At 44.5% G+C, this 17,678-nt stretch overlaps 1 protein-coding gene across 3 annotated transcripts in view; it reads left to right on the top strand.

The window, feature by feature from the left end:
* The window catches only part of si:dkey-100n23.5, a 195,712-nt gene that overhangs the window by 91,843 nt on the left and 86,191 nt on the right, over positions 1-17,678 (top strand). For 2 of the 3 annotated variants that reach the window (XM_059650315.1, XM_048540087.2), the window contains exon 7: positions 10,789-10,878. The exons of the other annotated variant lie outside the window; for it this stretch is intronic. In XM_059650315.1, the coding sequence (XP_059506298.1) occupies positions 10,789-10,878 (90 nt within the window). The remainder of the gene's footprint in view (positions 1-10,788; positions 10,879-17,678) is intronic. 3 annotated transcript variants of the gene reach the window in all.

The raw sequence follows: 17,678 nt of genomic DNA, 5'->3' as shown, positions 1-17,678 counted from the left end.
CGGACAGGTCAAGGAGGTGGGATGAGATTAGTAGGTAGCTGGGGGTGCGGCTTGGGGTGGGAGGAAGGGATGGGTGAGAGGAAGAACCGGTTAGGGAGGCAGAGACAGGTTGGACTGGTTTTGGGATGCAGTGGGTGGGGGGGAAGAGCTGGGCTGGTTGTGTGGTGCAGTGGGGGGAGGGGATGAACTGGGCTGGTTTAGGGATGCAGTGGGGGAAGGGGAGATTTTGAAACTGGTGAAGTCCACATTGATACCATATGGCTGCAGGGTTCCCAGGCGGAATATGAGTTGCTGTTCCTGCAACCTTCGGGTGGCATCATTGTGGCAGTGCAGGAGGCCCATGATGGACATGTCATCAAGAGAATGGGAGGGGGAGTGGAAATGGTTTGCGACTGGGAGGTGCAGTTGTTTGTTGCGAACTGAGCGGAGGTGTTCTGCAAAGCGGTCCCCAAGCCTCCGCTTGGTTTCCCCAATGTAGAGAAAGCCGCACCGGGTACAGTGGATGCAGTATACCACATTGGCAGATGTGCAGGTGAACCTCTGCTTAATGTGGAATGTCATCTTGGGGCCTGGGATGGGGGTGAGGGAGGAGGTGTGGGGACAAGTGTAGCATTTCCTGCGGTTGCAGGGGAAGGTGCCGGGTGTGGTGGGGTTGGAGGGCAGTGTGGAGCGAACAAGGGAGTCACGGAGAGAGTGGTCTCTCCGGAAAGCAGACAGGGGTGGGGATGGAAAAATGTCTTGGGTGGTGGGGTCGGATTGTAAATGGCGGAAGTGTCGGAGGATAATGCGTTGTATCCGGAGGTTGGTAGGGTGGTGTGTGAGAACGAGGGGGATCCTCTTGGGGCGGTTGTGGCGGGGGCGGGGTGTGAGGGATGTGTCGCGGGAAATGCGGGAGACGCGGTCAAGGGCGTTCTCAATCACCGTGGGGGGGAAGTTGCGGTCCTTAAAGAACTTGGACATCTGGGATGTGCGGGAGTGGAATGTCTTATCGTGGGAGCAGATGCGGCGGAGGCGGAGGAATTGGGAATAGGGGATGGAATTTTTGCAGGAGGGTGGGTGGGAGGAGGTGTATTCTAGGTAGCTGTGGGAGTCGGTGGGCTTGAAATGGACATCAGTTACAAGCTGGTTGCCTGAGATGGAGACTGAGAGGTCCAGCACATCCATCACCTTCCTGGACCTCTCAGTCTCCATCTCAGGCAACCAGCTTGTAACTGATGTCCATTTCAAGCCCACCGACTCCCACAGCTACCTAGAATACACCTCCTCCCACCCACCCTCCTGCAAAAATTCCATCCCCTATTCCCAATTCCTCCGCCTCCGCCGCATCTGCTCCCACGATAAGACATTCCACTCCCGCACATCCCAGATGTCCAAGTTCTTTAAGGACCGCAACTTCCCCCCCACGGTGATCGAGAACGCCCTTGACCGCGTCTCCCGCATTTCCCGCGACACATCCCTCACACCCCGCCCCCGCCACAACCGCCCCAAGAGGATCCCCCTCGTTCTCACACACCACCCTACCAACCTCCGGATACAACGCATTATCCTCCGACACTTCCGCCATTTACAATCCGACCCCACCACCCAAGACATTTTTCCATCCCCACCCCTGTCTGCTTTCCGGAGAGACCACTCTCTCCGTGACTCCCTTGTTCGCTCCACACTGCCCTCCAACCCCACCACACCCGGCACCTTCCCCTGCAACCGCAGGAAATGCTACACTTGTCCCCACACCTCCTCCCTCACCCCCATCCCAGGCCCCAAGATGACATTCCACATTAAGCAGAGGTTCACCTGCACATCTGCCAATGTGGTATACTGCATCCACTGTACCCGGTGCGGCTTTCTCTACATTGGGGAAACCAAGCGGAGGCTTGGGGACCGCTTTGCAGAACACCTCCGCTCAGTTCGCAACAAACAACTGCACCTCCCAGTCGCAAACCATTTCCACTCCCCCTCCCATTCTCTTGATGACATGTCCATCATGGGCCTCCTGCACTGCCACAATGATGCCACCCGAAGGTTGCAGGAACAGCAACTCATATTCCGCCTGGGAACCCTGCAGCCATATGGTATCAATGTGGACTTCACCAGTTTCAAAATCTCCCCTTCCCCCACTGCATCCCTAAACCAGCCCAGTTCATCCCCTCCCCCCACTGCACCACACAACCAGCCCAGCTCTTCCCCCCCACCCACTGCATCCCAAAACCAGTCCAACCTGTCTCTGCCTCCCTAACCGGTTCTTCCTCTCACCCATCCCTTCCTCCCACCCCAAGCCGCACCCCCAGCTACCTACTAATCTCATCCCACCTCCTTGACCTGTCCGTCTTCCCTGGACTGACCTATCCCCTCCCTACCTCCCCACCTACACCCTCTCCACCTATCTTCTTTGCTCTCCATCTTCGGTCCGCCTCCCCCTCTCTCCCTATTTATTCCAGTTCCCTCCCCCCATCCCCCTCTCTGAGGAAGGGTCTAGGCCCGAAACGTCAGCTTTTGTGCTCCTGAGATGCTGCTTGGCCTGCTGTGTTCATCCAGCCTCACATTTTATTATCTTGGAATCTCCAGCATCTGCAGTTCCCATTATCTCTTTTAAATGTAAGTTGACCCTTACATTGACCAACCTTGCCTACATGCTCAGATACTTTCATTATGGAAACAACACTGTCATGTACTGAAAGTGTTACAAAATGGCCTGTCAGCCTTTGCTGTTAGCTTTTCAACTGTGATTTAAATGGTTTCAATTGATTTTTTTATGAAATGATTTTGACACTTGACATGAAATCTACATTTGGTCAGAACTTAACTACCTACCTGCTTTTCAGTTGATCAGCAGGTAGCAATGCTAAAGGAGCCTGTTGCCATATTTTTGACAGATTAGCACTGAGGTTCTACGTACATGCAGAAACTAATGTAAGTGCACACTTGTGATGCCAAGGCATGGCAGGCTATGGACCGAGTGCTAGATAATAGGATTAGAATAGTTAGGTTGTTGCTCTTGACTGGTGTAAACTCAATGGGCCAAAAGGACTTTTTCTGTACTGTAGACCTCTATGACCCAATGAAGCAGGAAGTTAAAAGAAGTTCTTCAGTATCAGTGAGTTCACTTTCAAATTGTTTAATTTTTCTGCAATACTTGTTAAATGATCATTTTGTCTCAAAATTAAATTGAAAATAATTATTTTTAAAAGGTTTTCTGTTTTATTGCATTGTCAAACTTGAGAATAGTTTTCTTCTGTCTTACATTGACAATTTTAAGCGGTTCCACTAGCTATGTTTATGGAGGCCATAGGTCATTAAATTGTATATCTGATCTTGTGTGTGACATAGAACATAGAACATAGAACATAGAACATAGAACAGTACAGCACAGAACAGGCCCTTCAGCCCACAATGTTGTGCCGACCATTGATCCTCATGTATGCACCCTCAAATTTCTGTGACCATATACATGTCCAGCAGACTCTTAAATGACCCCAATGACCTTGCTTCCACAACTGCTGCTGGCAACGCATTCCATGCTCTCACAACTCTCTGCGTAAAGAACCTACCTCTGACATCCCCTCTATACTTTCCACCAACCAGCTTAAAACTATGACCCCTCGTGCTAGCCATTTCTGCCCTGGGAAATAGTCTCTGGCTATCAACTCTATCTATGCCTCTCATTATCTCGTATACCTCAATTAGGTCACCTCTCCTCCTCCTTTTCTCCAATGAAAAGAGACCGAGCTCAGTCAACCTCTCTTCATAAGATAAGCCCTCCAGTCCAGGCAGCATCCTGGTAAACCTCCTCTGAACCCTCTCCAAAGCATCCACATCTTTCCTATAATAGGGCGCCCAGAACTGGATGCAGTATTCCAAGTGCGGTCTAACCAAAGTTTTATAGAGCTGCAACAAGATCTCACGACTCTTAAACTCAATCCCCCTGTTAATGAAAGCCAAAACACCATATGCTTTCTTAACAACCCTGTCCACTTGGGTGGCCATTTTAAGGGATCTATGTATCTGCACACCAAGATCCCTCTGTTCCTCCACGCTGCCAAGAATCCTATCCTTAATCCTGTACTCAGCTTTCAAATTCGACCTTCCAAAATGCATCACCTCGCATTTATCCAGGTTGAACTCCATCTGTCACCTCTCAGCCCATCTCTGCATCCTGTCAATGTCCCGCTGCAGCCTACGACAGCCCTCTACACTGTCAACGACACCTCCGACCTTTGTGTCGTCTGCAAACTTGCTGACCCATCCTTCAATCCCCTCATCCAAGTCATTAATAAAAATTACAAACAGTAGAGGCCCAAGGACAGAGCCCTGTGGAACCCCACTCACCACTGACTTCCAGGCAGAATATTTTCCTTCTACTACCACTCGCTGTCTTCTGTTGGCCAGCCAATTCTGTATCCAAGCAGCTAAGTTCCCCTGTATCCCATTCCTCCTGACCTTCTGAATGAGCCTACCATGGGGAACCTTATCAAATGCCTTACTGAAGTCCATATACACCACATCCACAGCTCGACCCTCATCAACTTTTCTAGTCACATCCTCAAAAAACTCGATAAGGTTTGTAAGGCATGACCTACCCCTCACAAAGCTGTGTTGACTGTATTTGATCAAGCCATGCTCTTCCAGATGGTCATAAATCTTATCCCTCAGAATCCTTTCTAACACCTTGCAGACGACAGACGTGAGACTTACTGGTCTATAATTGCCGGGGATTTCCCTATTTCCTTTCTTGAAGAGAGGAATTACATTTGCCTCTCTCCAGTCCTCAGGTACGACTCCAGTGGAGAGCGAGGATGCAAAGATCTTCGCAAGTGGCGAAGCAATTGCATTTCTCGCTTCCCAAAGCAGCCGAGGACAAATCTGGTCCGGGCCTGGCGACTTGCCAATCTTAATGTTTGACAAAATTTTCAGCACATCAGCTTCCTCTATCTCTATCCATTCCAGCATGCACACCTGCTCTTCAAAGGTTTCATTCACTACAAAGTTCGTTTCTTTCGTAAAGACAGAAGCAAAAAACTCATTTAGTGCCTCCCCTACCTCCTCAGGCTCCACACACAAGTTCCCTATGCTATCCCTGATCGGCCCTACTCTTTCTTTGATCATTCTCTTATTCCTCACGTAAGTGTAAAATGCCTTTGTGTTTTCCCGGATTCCTTCTGCCAAGCCTTTCTCGTGCCCCCTCCTGGCTCTCCTCAGACCATTTTTGAGCTCCTTCCTTGTCCATGTAGCTGGATATGTTTTGTGAGGCGTGATCTTTGTAAATCATATCAGGCAGTGCTGTAGCGCACAGAACCCTGCATTAAATCGAATCATCATTGAAATAAGGTATGCGATATTTCACAATACACCTCACACATGTAGCATGGACACATAGCAGCTAGACATACATGGTCTACTTTAACGTAATCGCTAAAATAAAATTCGTTGGATTGCTTTTTGATGGTGCGTATTAATCTACCTAATTTAGCACCAGATGTCAAATATTTGGGATATGCCTTTCTGCCATGTTACTATAGTTTTAAAATTTAGATTAAAATTTTTAATCAACACATTTGCACCCGTTGTTATTTACTGTTCTAATGCAAGTTGTCACAGCTTAATTTGAAATATTCTGATTGCACTGTGTGAGCTTGCTGTGGACAAATTCATTTGGGATCAAAATTTTCAGGGCAAGTTGTACCTCAAACCAAATAAATAAACATAAAGGTGCTGCCAAAGCTGGATGTCTGAAACAGAAGCACGCAGAGGGGAAACAGAACTGAAGGGAGAACGGTTTGACTGCAGTAGGCCAGAACAACATCTATGATATTTCAAGCATGTTCATGTAAAAAGAGACACTCTTGGCATGTAAACTATTCATTCTCACCAGACATATAATTAAACCTTTTGCGTGGTTTCAGATTTATTCGCTCTTGCCATTGCCCAGTGATCTACCTTTGTAAACCACAGCTTTCCTGCCTGGATACAGGGCAAGATGCTAACTGTTGTCAAAACAGTGTCCAAATTGTTTTCCTATTACAGTCTGACTCTCACTTAGCTTCAAGGACTTCAAGGTTCTTACTCTAGCTGTGAAGGTCACAGCACCATGAAACAATAGAATCTTAGGATGATTTGCCAGATTAACCTCTCTACAATGCACATCTCTAATACAAGTTGACTAGTGTTGTGTTTGCCAAAGGAAGCACCTGTATTAATTTTCAAGTGTAGAGGACACTGTAATGTTGGAGAGAGGCCAAAACCTTTACTGGCTGATGATTATGAATGGTGCCAAGAATTACTGAGCAAGGCCAAAACCCACCAGGGTTTCAACTATCAGTCTGACAACTGATAATATATTGTTCAGAAAGCTTTTAGATACTTTCTGATCATAAAAATTAAATGCTACACATTAAAAATTAAATGCTACACATTGCTGTTCTTGTAAAGGAGCAACCATTATGCTTTATCCTGCTCCAGTCTGCCATTACTCCATCATTTGGAGATATTAAAAATAATTCATGATGGCTGTAGGGAGAACAAACCTAATATTTGCAGCTAAAGCAAATAACCAGAATTGAAGTCCCTGTGCAACAAGATAATGAGAGCCATGACAATGAGAGCCTGTCCAAACTCTCAAAAAGGAAAGGGAAAAACTATCTAGAATGAATCACTATTTAAATGTCTGTGATTGAAAACTACTTACAAAATGGGCACATCCTGCAGCTGAACAAATGTGCTTTTCCAATGTGATCCACTTATTATAGCCCCACAGTTCTAACGTTTTTATGATTCTCTTTTCTCTGAACTTTTCCTGAACCTATTTGGTGCGATATTTGGTTGAATACTGATGTATTGAGCAGATAGACTGCCTCTCCTTTGGTATGACACTCATATGTGTTCATATGTAAATGAAGGCAAGGACAGGAGCTAAGTGATAGCGAGTTTTGAGAAGATTTGTAGCTCAGGTTGAGGTTCTGGATGTGAGTTTGCTCACTGAGCTGGAAGGTTAGTTTTCAGACGTTTTGTCACCATTCTAGGTAACATCATCAGTGAGCCTCCGACGAAGCGCTGGCGTTATGTCCCGCTTTCTATTTATTCTATAAATAGAAAGCGGGACATAACACCAGCGCTTCGTCGGAGGCTCACTGATGATGTTACCTAGAATGGTGACAAAACGTCTGAAAACTAACCTTCCAGCTCAGTGAGCAAACTCACATCCAGAGGAGCTAAGTGATTTTGGTTCAACCTGAACTGTTGATGAATAGCTTGGCAATGTGTCAGTGTCCATTATTTTACTTCTGATTGGGAGGAAACAGTAAATGACCTGGTTTGAGGTGTTATGCTTTTTTCTAATATGGTGAGAATGTACTTTGGCAATGTGCCACATTGTTGGTGCATGCCTGTGTTGGTATATCTTATCTATGAGAGCAGCAGGCAAATATTTAAAACTACAGCGAAGAAATGGTTGAAGTCCACAGCCTTTGTTGTATTGAGTAAGTGCTGTTTTCAGCCAATCAAACAGTCTGTTAATTTTGTCAGTGCTAGGTTCCTGTAAGTAGTTACCCACCTCAGAGTGACATCAGTCACAATGCAAGGAAGTGGTCCTGTGTTTTGGGACTGCTTTACGAATGGCTGTGAGAAAGACACTCTCACAGAGGTACGGTTGGTTTTGTGAAGTCCCTTCCATGTTTACATTAATATTGGTGAAATGCTGTCGCACTGCCTCTAAATACAGATGCATGTTGTTCATTGCGAATTCAAGAATGTGGAAAATGCCTTCTATTACTATATTAGACAGATCTAAAAGATTCCATTTCTTTGACTATGGAACCATTTAATGTTATGAGCATTCAGCTGATTATATTTTTCCAATTTCTCTTCTGCTCCTTCCCATCTGATTTGTGAGTGAGAAATCCTAGGTGACGTGTTCCCCCAGGCTAGCAGCTACTTTCTCTGGGTGTTGATATTTGTTCTCATTTCTGGGCACCTTGGATAATTGATGCATCCTACTGTGAACCTCCAGACTCTTTTTGATTCTGCTTGCAGTGGGTTTTTCTTCATCTTTGAAAAATCCGTAAGACAAAGGAAGAATATTAGTAATGCATCCCCAAGTCACTGCCTTCAAATAGATCATAAGGCATTTTATGTGTTCTGCACCTGTTTTGCAAATGCAATTTCGATTAAGAAAGTGGGCCATCAAAAGAGGGATCAGCATAATTGGAGTATACATAATAGATGATGTTATCAATGCTCCAACCTCATCTGAGTTAATCTCTTCTAGAGATCCAACAGCAGAAGTCCAGGGCCACATCCTCCTAGTGTATAAACTATTCAGTTTGAATGGTCCCTTGCCTGTCATTGTACTTTCGTAGTGGCAATCACGTGAACTCCCTCAATGACTAAGCAACATACATCCAGAACACCTTCCTCCATCCCTAGGCAAGATCATTCTAAAGTAACTTTTTGAGAATTGAATTTGGTGCTGTTTTGTACAAAGTATTACTATTCCTCACTGGAGCTGTCTCATGCTGCTCCAGTCAGAAAAAGAATGAAGTAATGTTGCAAAGTTTGGCATATAGCTACCGTAAGACTGAGAGATAACAAACAAAATATGGGGCGGAAGTGTTTCCCAGCAACTGAATGACAAGGGCATTGGATGAGACATTGGGAGTATCACATGAGATTGGCAGTAAGGGCTTCTGATCTCTAGAGCAAAATGACGCATTTTTCAACCAAATGTTGAACAGCCAGGTGAGATTCTTGCTAGTGAGCAGTGACATGCCTAAATTAACATCCTAGTTATTGTATTATCGTGCCTCATTGATATGCTGTTTCCAATTCTCCAGCCTGCTGGACAGAATCTAAATACAGCCATTCCCATCTCTCTGCTTGCTGCACTGGCCCTTAGTCTTGCACCCCATATTGCCAACGTCTCAGGGCACAGACCAAGGACAGTGATCTCATACTCCCCCTGTCCTCTAGAACCTCCAGGTCCCTGTTGGCAGAGAAGGGTGCCAGTCTCCCTCCGTCTGACATATAGAACATAGAACATAGAACAGTACAGCACAGAACAGGCCCTTCAGCCCACAATGTTGTGCCGACCGTTGATCCTCATGTATGCACCCTCAAATTTCTGTGACCATATGCATGTCCAGCAGTCTCTTAAATGACCCCAGTGACCTTGCTTCCACAACTGCTGCTGGCAACGCATTCCATGCTCTCACAACTCTCTGTGTAAAGAACCCGCCTCTGACATCCCCTCTATACTTTCCACCAACCAGCTTAAAACTATGACCCCTCGTGCTAGCCATTTCTGCCCTGGGAAATAATCTCTGGCTATCAACTCTATCTATGCCTCTCATTATCTTGTATACCTCAATTAGGTCACCTCTCCTCCTCCTTTTCTCCAATGAAAAGAGTCCGAGCTCAGTCAACCTCTCTTCATAAGATAAGCCCTCCAGTCCAGGCAGCATCCTGGTAGACCTCCTCTGAACCCTCTCCAAAGCATCCACATCTTTCCTATAATAGGGCGACCAGAACTGGACGCAGTATTCCAAGTGCGGTCTAACCAAAGTTTTATAGAGCTGCAACAAGATCTCACGACTCTTAAACTCAATCCCCCTATCTAACGTAAGTGACAGGAACCTTTGCAGAGCACTTGTCTGGGTATATGGCTGGTTGGTGCAGGCATCAGGAATCCTGGGAGGGCCCAGCAGTAGCAAGTATTCCCACCTGTGGTGACTGTGAGAATATGTAGAGTGGGTGCCTTAGGGCTCTGGTGCACAGGTATGTAGCCAGTTTGGCAAGGTAGTGTGAGAAAACTGACTAACTCTCATGGAGAGAAACCCTCCATGAAACTCACCAAAAATAGACACTCGGCTGCTTTCTGGTCAAATTCACTCATTGTATTCATTCTGCCTACAAGCTCTGTAGTCCTGTCGGGATCTTCTCTGCTTTCTTGCATTTCTGCAGATGTTTGTGTCGACAGGCGCGATCTTCTTGGAGATCCTCTCCACTTTGAGCTGGCAGATTGTGGTGTTGACACAACAAGACATTGACACCACAATCTGCCAGCTCAAAGTGGAGAGGATCTCCAAGAAGATTGCGCCTATCGACACAAACATCTGCAGAAATGCAAGAAAGCAGAGAAGATCCCAAAAGGACTGTAGGTCACACCTACAAGCCAGCAGTAAGCTCTGTACAAAGGTGGATGCCATGGCACTTCCCTGATGGCACAGAATTTGCTTTATGGCTTTTCCTCTGGGTGATCTACACAGATTGGATGTGGGATTTAATAGATGGTAGTAAGATGTCCTTACTGAATGCGCAGGTTTTAGGCACCGCCTTCACTAGCCACACTTCTCCCAGTCTATACTTTCATGGTTTGTTGTTAAACTGAATGGTATGGTAAATGCCAGAAAGTTCTTGTGTCTCTAACTGTGGTCAGAAACTCTGCTTCCTTTGTAACTGCATCTGTTCTCCTCAGACTGTTGGAACTGTCATTTTTCTGTATTCTTTGACAGGCTGATGCCAACAGTTATTTAGCTGTGTCTTTGGAATTACAGAGAATATTCCTGATTTAATAATTCTAAGTTTCAGTTTAATGTTTCTAATCAAACTCTCAAACTGGGAAAACAAATAAAAATTCAATGTTAAAACTATTTTCCATATAAAGTTAGTAAAATAAATACTTTGTATTATTGTTATTATCTCTCAACCAATTTCCCAGCCATATCAGTAATAGCAGTTTCACTTACCAGTTATTATTTGTCAGAATTAATTTTTCTCTCCTTGCATTATCTCTTGCAGTGCATATTATGTTGCAGCGTGGGGTGTGCCTTTCATTCTGTCCTGTCTTCCACTGCTTGGTGATTATTATGGCCCTGCTGGAGCATGGTGGTAAGAACATTGCTGTGTCAATCAAAGATGTAAACTTTGTGCAAAGGAGATCAATTTTCTGTTGCTTTTCGTTGCAAGAGAAAACTTTGTTTATTCAAAAAATAATTTCAGGATTTGGTCTATAATTTGAATTGCAATCTAATCTTTATGTGTGGAGTGTTCTTCTGTGGAGTGTAGGAGGAGTCCATTTGGCCCATCTTACCTGTGTCTGCTGTCTATAAGTGTGATTCAGCTTATTCCACTCTCCTGTCTTTTCTTGTAAAGCTGCAGTTGTTTTACTCACATAATTATCAGATCTGTATTTAAAAGCCACGTTAAATTGCCTCCAATGCACTCTCGGGGCGAGATATTTCACATCCTGACCATTTGCTACGGACAAAGGTTTTCCTCAAATCGCCATTGCTTCTTATGCCAGTCAGTTTAAATCAGTATCCTGGCTTTCGATCCTTCTGCCAATGAGAACAGTTTCTCTTTATCTGCTCTGTCCAGAACTCCCAGAATTTGGAGTATCTTTTTTATCTCTTCTTAACCTTCTAAAGCCCTAGCCTCTCCGGTCTACCTATGTACCTGAAGTTATTCATCCCTGGAAGCATTCTTGTGAATCTTTTTTGCATCCTCTGTCATGCCTTCATATCATTCCACGGTGTGGTGCTAAAACCCCCACCACCATACTCCAGTTGAGGTCAAACCAGTGTTTGATACAGGTTTATGATGGTGACCTTGCCTTTGTACTCTGTGTCCTTATTTATAAATTTAATTAACTGCTTCTTCCAACCTGCCAAGTCATTGAATGCTGTGTTCAATGACTTGTACAATTTATCTAGTTTATGAGAAGCAACATATGACTAAGAGGATGATGAAGAAGACTCTTTCCTTAGTTCAGAGGAGACCGTCAGTTGGAAAATAAGTTCTGAAGAGCAGTTGTATGGGACTCGAAACGTTAACTGTTTCTCTCTCCACAGATACTGCCAGGCCTGCTGAGTCTTTTCAGCACTCTGTGTTTGTAAAGTAAGGACTTTGTTTTGATGGAGGATCGTGAATGAGTGAATGTCATAGTTTGCTTTCTCCAGTTTTTTTCCATCCTCTCTGAAATGAATGCCTTAACTTCTGTTTGTGGCTTCGTTGATACCTTCATAGCAGTGGAAGTTACTTTTTTCGGTATTGAATCACATTCATATTCCAAGTGCTGAGCAATAAATTGGTTTAATGAATGACTGTAAATGATGTTTCTGCACTTTTTTTACTGGATATGAGCAACATTGGCAATTATTGCCAATCGCTAATTGCTCTTGAACTGTTGCTGTCTTTGAGGTGTACGCAGAACGGGAATTCCAGGATTTTGATCCACGGACAGTGAAAGAAAGCCACTATTGTTCCCAGTTGGGATAGTGAACAGCTTAAAGGGGAACTTTGAAGTAGTGATTTTCCCGTGTGTGTGCTCTCCTTGTCTTCCAAGTGATAGAGGCTGTGGGTTTGGAAGACGTTGAAGGAACCTGGCTGAGCTGCTGCAGTGTATTTTGTGGACACTACACATTGCTGCCACTGTGCATCATGGTGGAAGGAGTGAATGTTGAAAGCAGTGGTTGGAGTGCCTGTCAAGTGGGCTGCTTTGCCCTGGATTGTGTCAAGCTTTTTGAGTGTTGTTAGTGCTGCACTCATCCAGGCAAGAGGACAGCTTCCACTACACACCTGACTTGTGCCTTGTAGATGGTAGATAGGGTTTGAGGAGCCAGGAGGTGAGTTACACAGCCTTTGACCTGCTAGTAGCTACAATATTTATATGGCTGGTCTAGCTCAGTTTCCAATCAACATTATCCACCATCTATTTAGGGAATTACCGATGCAATGCTGTTTTAGGAAAGGTGGTTAGATTCTGTCTTTTGGAGATGGTTATTGCCTGGCACTTGTGTGAAAGGAATCTTACTTAATAACGTAAAATCTCTTGCTTGGATTTGTTCAGGTCTCGCTGCATTTGAACATGATCTAAGAAGTGATGATATGAGGTGTCACGAATGTTGCTGAAAATATAAATCATCAGCGAATATCCCCACTTCTGACCTTACAGTGGAGAGAAAGCCATTAATAAAGCCTCTGACAATAGTTGGGCCCAGGATTATATGCTGATGATGTCCTGCAGTAGATTCTCAGACTGAGATGATGGATCTCCAACCATCAGAGACATCTTCCTTTGTGCCAAGTATGACTCGGGCCAGCAGAGTGTTTTCCACCTGATTCCCAATGACTGCCGTTTTTCTTGGGCTCTTCAATGTGGTCAGATGATTTCTGCCCAGATTTGGTCAAGTGCAGCCATGATGTCAAAGGTAGTCATTCTGGAGTTCAGCTTTTCTGTACATGTTTGGACCATGGCTGTCGTGGGGTCAGGAGCTGAATAGCCCTGACAGAACCGAAAGTGAGCAGGTTATGGGTGAACGGTGCATATACATATGAAGCACATGATAACTTCATTTTTCCACAGCAGCAACACAAGTTAAAACACTTTAATCATCTTGCTTTTAAAGACAAAGGGAAGGAGTTTATGGATGCCATGTTTTCTGGAAGTCCTGCCTCAGAATTGGTTAGCCAGCAGCTCTGTCTGCCAATGGCCAAGACTAGGACTATGAACAGTCCAGGATTGTAAGTACCATGTAAGTGAGGTGGGCCATCATGGCAGGCAGGGGAGAAAAGGCGGGGCGGGGGGTCAGTGGGGTGATGGAGAGGGGATCTTGGGTCTTTGAAAAGAAAGCTAGTATTGAAAGGAGCATCCACATGATGTGGCAGTGGGTTGGGGGCAGACTTTGGGTTTGTGGTGGGGGGTGTACAGCTGTTAAGTGGGTGCCCCCACCATTCTTTACAACCTAAAATACAAAAAGAGTCAGTTGCCAGGTTTCAGTCTGTGGTGGACTCCCCTCAACAGGCTCAACACTGAGGCTAGGTCCCTGAAATACCCCTTAAGTGCCTGTCTGTTAGTCAATTAGCGCTTTAAGTGGGCTGGTCTCAACATGTGAAATGCAATGCATTGCTGAAAGTTGCATGTTCTTTCCAGCATAGCAGCCTTGGCACTATTTAATGGTGTGCTGGGGTAATCAGGCTGCCCAAGGCCTCACCTGTCACTCTTGTGAGAGTGCCACCCACAGAATTCTGTGAGGTTCTCCTGCTTGCAAACCTGCCAGTGGGAGTGTTAAATTCTGCCACGACTGCTTCACTGAACATATGCTGAGAACAGATAACACCTTCAATGTGTTTAGACTCAGAATCCCTACAGTATGGAAACAGGCCTTTTGGCCCAACAAGTCCACACCAACTCTCAGAGCATCCTACCCAGACCTGTCCCCCTACAACCCACCTAATCTCCACATTCCTGAACACTATGGGTAATTTAGCATGGCCAATCCACCTAACCTGCACATTGTTGGACCGTGAGGAGGAAACTGGACCACCCGAAGGAAACCCACAAAGATGCGGGGAGAATGTGCAGACTCCACACAGACAGTCGCCCAAGAGTGGAATTGAACCCGGGCCTCTAGTGCTGTGAGGCAACAGTGCTAACCACTGACCTACCGTGCTGCCCAGTTAGGTACAAGGAACCCCAGAGTTGACTGTATTTATTAGATCAGGAGCTTCTTTGTGTAGCTTACACTTTTACTTCCACTGGAGGATGGCTGTAAGTTGTAAACGTAACCACTATCTATCAGTGGAGTGACCGTGCAGGAACATTTCCAGTACCTCTCTGCTGTGCCTCTGTGAACGAATTAGTCCTCTCTTATTATCCCAACTTACTCGTTTGGATTATGACAGAAATCATGTAATAGCTGATTCCTTACCAGATTTTCTATGCTTGATTCAAATGTGCTGCAGATCAACATTTTGGCCAGACATTTCCAATCCTGTTTTTCATTCAATTTAGAATGAGGTGCACCCATCACAAAATCCAGTGCAGCTCTCACACTCTCTATAAGAATGGCAGAACCAAGTTTTCCAGGATCTCACAATTGTGTCTAAACTAGAGGCCTTTCTGGTGAATGTAGGACTGATGCTGAGAAGAGATGCTTCACATAGTGAAGCCCCTGACTTTATTACAGCCTTAATCCAAACATTTGCAGAGGACCTGAACTCTGGAAGCGTGGGTGACCTAAACGTAACTGCCCTTGATATTTGACTAAGTTGTAGTATTTAGGAGCCCTATCAAAACTGGAGTCAATGGGAATCAGGTGGAAAACTTTCCACTGGTTGGAGCCATGCCTGGAACAAAGGAAGATGGTTGTAATGTTTACCTCAATGGTAGGACATCACTGCAGGACTTCCTCAGAGTAGTGTTCTTCATCAATGGCTATCTCTCCATTGTAAGTTACAAATGTGGGAATATTTGCTGACAATTGTACAATTTTCAGCATTGCTGGTGACTCCTGAGATCATGAAGTTGTTCAGGTCTTGAAGGACATTACCATTTCACCACTTGTGGACTTCTGGGCAAGGAAGGGACAAAATTATTGAACCATTCCAACACTAGTTAGATACTCCTCCATAGTCTGTAATGCTTTCTGTTGAAATGTATGAACTAAAGTGAATTCAAAACAAAAAAAAACAAAGACTGTGGATGCTGGAAATCAGGAACAGGAACAGAAATTACTTGAAAAACTCAGCAGGTCTGGCAGCACCTATGGAGAAAAAGCAGAGGTAACATTTCGAGCCCAGTGACCTTTCCTCAGAATTTTTTCATCAACTTATCTGGATATATCTTGTGATTATGGGATTGTGAAACAGATATCATTGTTTCTATATAATGGATTGAAATCAATGAGACGTTTAGAATGAAGTATTTCTTCCCAGTGCTATTTATATGACTCCACAAGGCCAGTTTTGAGCAGTCAAGTGAAGGAATGGGCACGCCTCAAGCAAATCATGTATTATCCCATTTTCTGCAACATGTTGTAATTGAATGTGGTAACACTGATTAAGCATCCTCCACCAACCAGTTCGGTTATTGTGAAATTACACTATTATTTCAATAGTGAAAAATAATGAGAAAAATGTAGTTCTTTATGATTCGTATATTCTGTGAGTTCTATTTTAAGGCCCATTCATTCCATGAAAAGCCCTCTAAAAGGTGGAAAGAAATTTGTTTTGGTGAATTTCTCAGTGCCCACTAGGAAACATACACTGGCAATGTGAAGTTACTCTCCCTTCTAATGTTTTCTCCACTCCTCTGATGCACCAAGATTTAAGGCATCCTGATCAAATGGGATTGTTGTATGGTATGGTCTGATGATTGAGTAGAGCACAGAAACAACATTGAATTTCATGTACGAATTGTGTTTCAACTGTGATATTCTGAAAGACTATTTTCATCCTTCAAATTAAATTTTTCTCCCATGCAGGATGGGTAAACATAATTTGTTTGATTTTTTAAAATTTACTATGGTGAAATAGAATTGGGAATTAAAGTTAATTTGATTTATAACGCTCTCAAAATATATCCATTTTGTGTAATTCATGGACGTATGAATATCTTCATTCTTTAAATTACATACTTGTCTCTGTGAAGGAACAATTCACCTAATCCCACTCACAACCTTTTTCCCTGCAGCCCTGCATTTTTTTTCTTTTCAGATAATGATTGAATGCCCTTCTAAAAGCTCAAGTTGACTCTGCCACCACTACATTACTGGGCAGTGCATTCCAGACCCTAACTAGTCACTGCATGAGAATGCTTTTCCTCATATCACCATTGCTTCCTACTAACAATGATTTTAAAGCTGTGCCATATGGCTCTCAATCAGGCCGTCAGTTGCTGCTTCACATTATTCTTGGTCTGCTATGTACTGCACCATCCTCTCAGTAAACTATGCAGAGATCCCAACCTCCTTCACAGTCCTACCAATCTGCTTGTCAATAATCCAGACCTGCTTCACAGTTTTCCCAATCAGCTTCACAGCGATTGTTACCTCCTTCTCACTCCTCCCAGTCTGTTTCACAATAATCCCAACCTGCTGCCCGGTCGTCCCGGTGTGCTTCATGGTAATCCCAAACTGCTGTCCAGTCCTGCCGGTCTACTTCACAGCATTCCTGATTTCCTTTGCTGCCTCTCGATTTGTTTCACAGTAATAGTGATCTGCCCCCTCTCCTCCTGGTCAGCTTCACTGTAATCTGGTCCTGTTTTCACAGTGCTTCCAGGCCTCTTTTGCAATTCTCTTGACCGACTTCACAGTGATCCCAATCTGCTGTAAACTCCTACAAGTCAGCTTCACTTCCTTCCAGTGTCTGCTTCAAGGTTATTCTGACCTGCTGATCCCTCCATTCCAATTTGCTTCATAGTGATCCTGGTCTACTTGACACTACTCCTTCTGGTCTGCTTCACACTGATTTTGAACTTTTGTACTCTCCTCTTTACCTGTGATGCAGTGATTCTGAACTACTACAGATTTCTCCCACTCACCGATCTCAACCTTATTTGCACTTCTTTCAGTCAGTTTATCTGTAATCTAGATGTGTTTCAATGTGCTGCCAGACTGTTTCACGGTGATTCCGACCTGCTACAAACTTTTCCCAGCCAGCTCTCCTAAGATCCGACCAGCTGCATATTTCTCCCTGTCCTGCTTGCCATTTCTAAATTCTGACTGTAGAACCACAGCCCTCTCTCTGCATATGTCATTAGCTTGAATGTGGACTGTGCGCACTGGCTGACCTTATCGCTAGACGTGTCCTGCAGTAGGTCAGTGATGTATTGACCCTCTAATGTAGAGCATTACCCTACCTTATGTCCTTCACTAAACTATTGCCCTACTCCATGACTGCCCAGAAGT

The sequence above is a fragment of the Stegostoma tigrinum genome, chromosome 12 (genome assembly GCF_030684315.1).
Source record: "Stegostoma tigrinum isolate sSteTig4 chromosome 12, sSteTig4.hap1, whole genome shotgun sequence".
In the NCBI taxonomy this organism is placed as follows: Eukaryota; Metazoa; Chordata; class Chondrichthyes; order Orectolobiformes; family Stegostomatidae; genus Stegostoma; species Stegostoma tigrinum.
The sequence above is the reverse complement of the archived record's forward strand: the minus strand, read 5'-3'. Positions and strand labels throughout refer to the sequence as shown.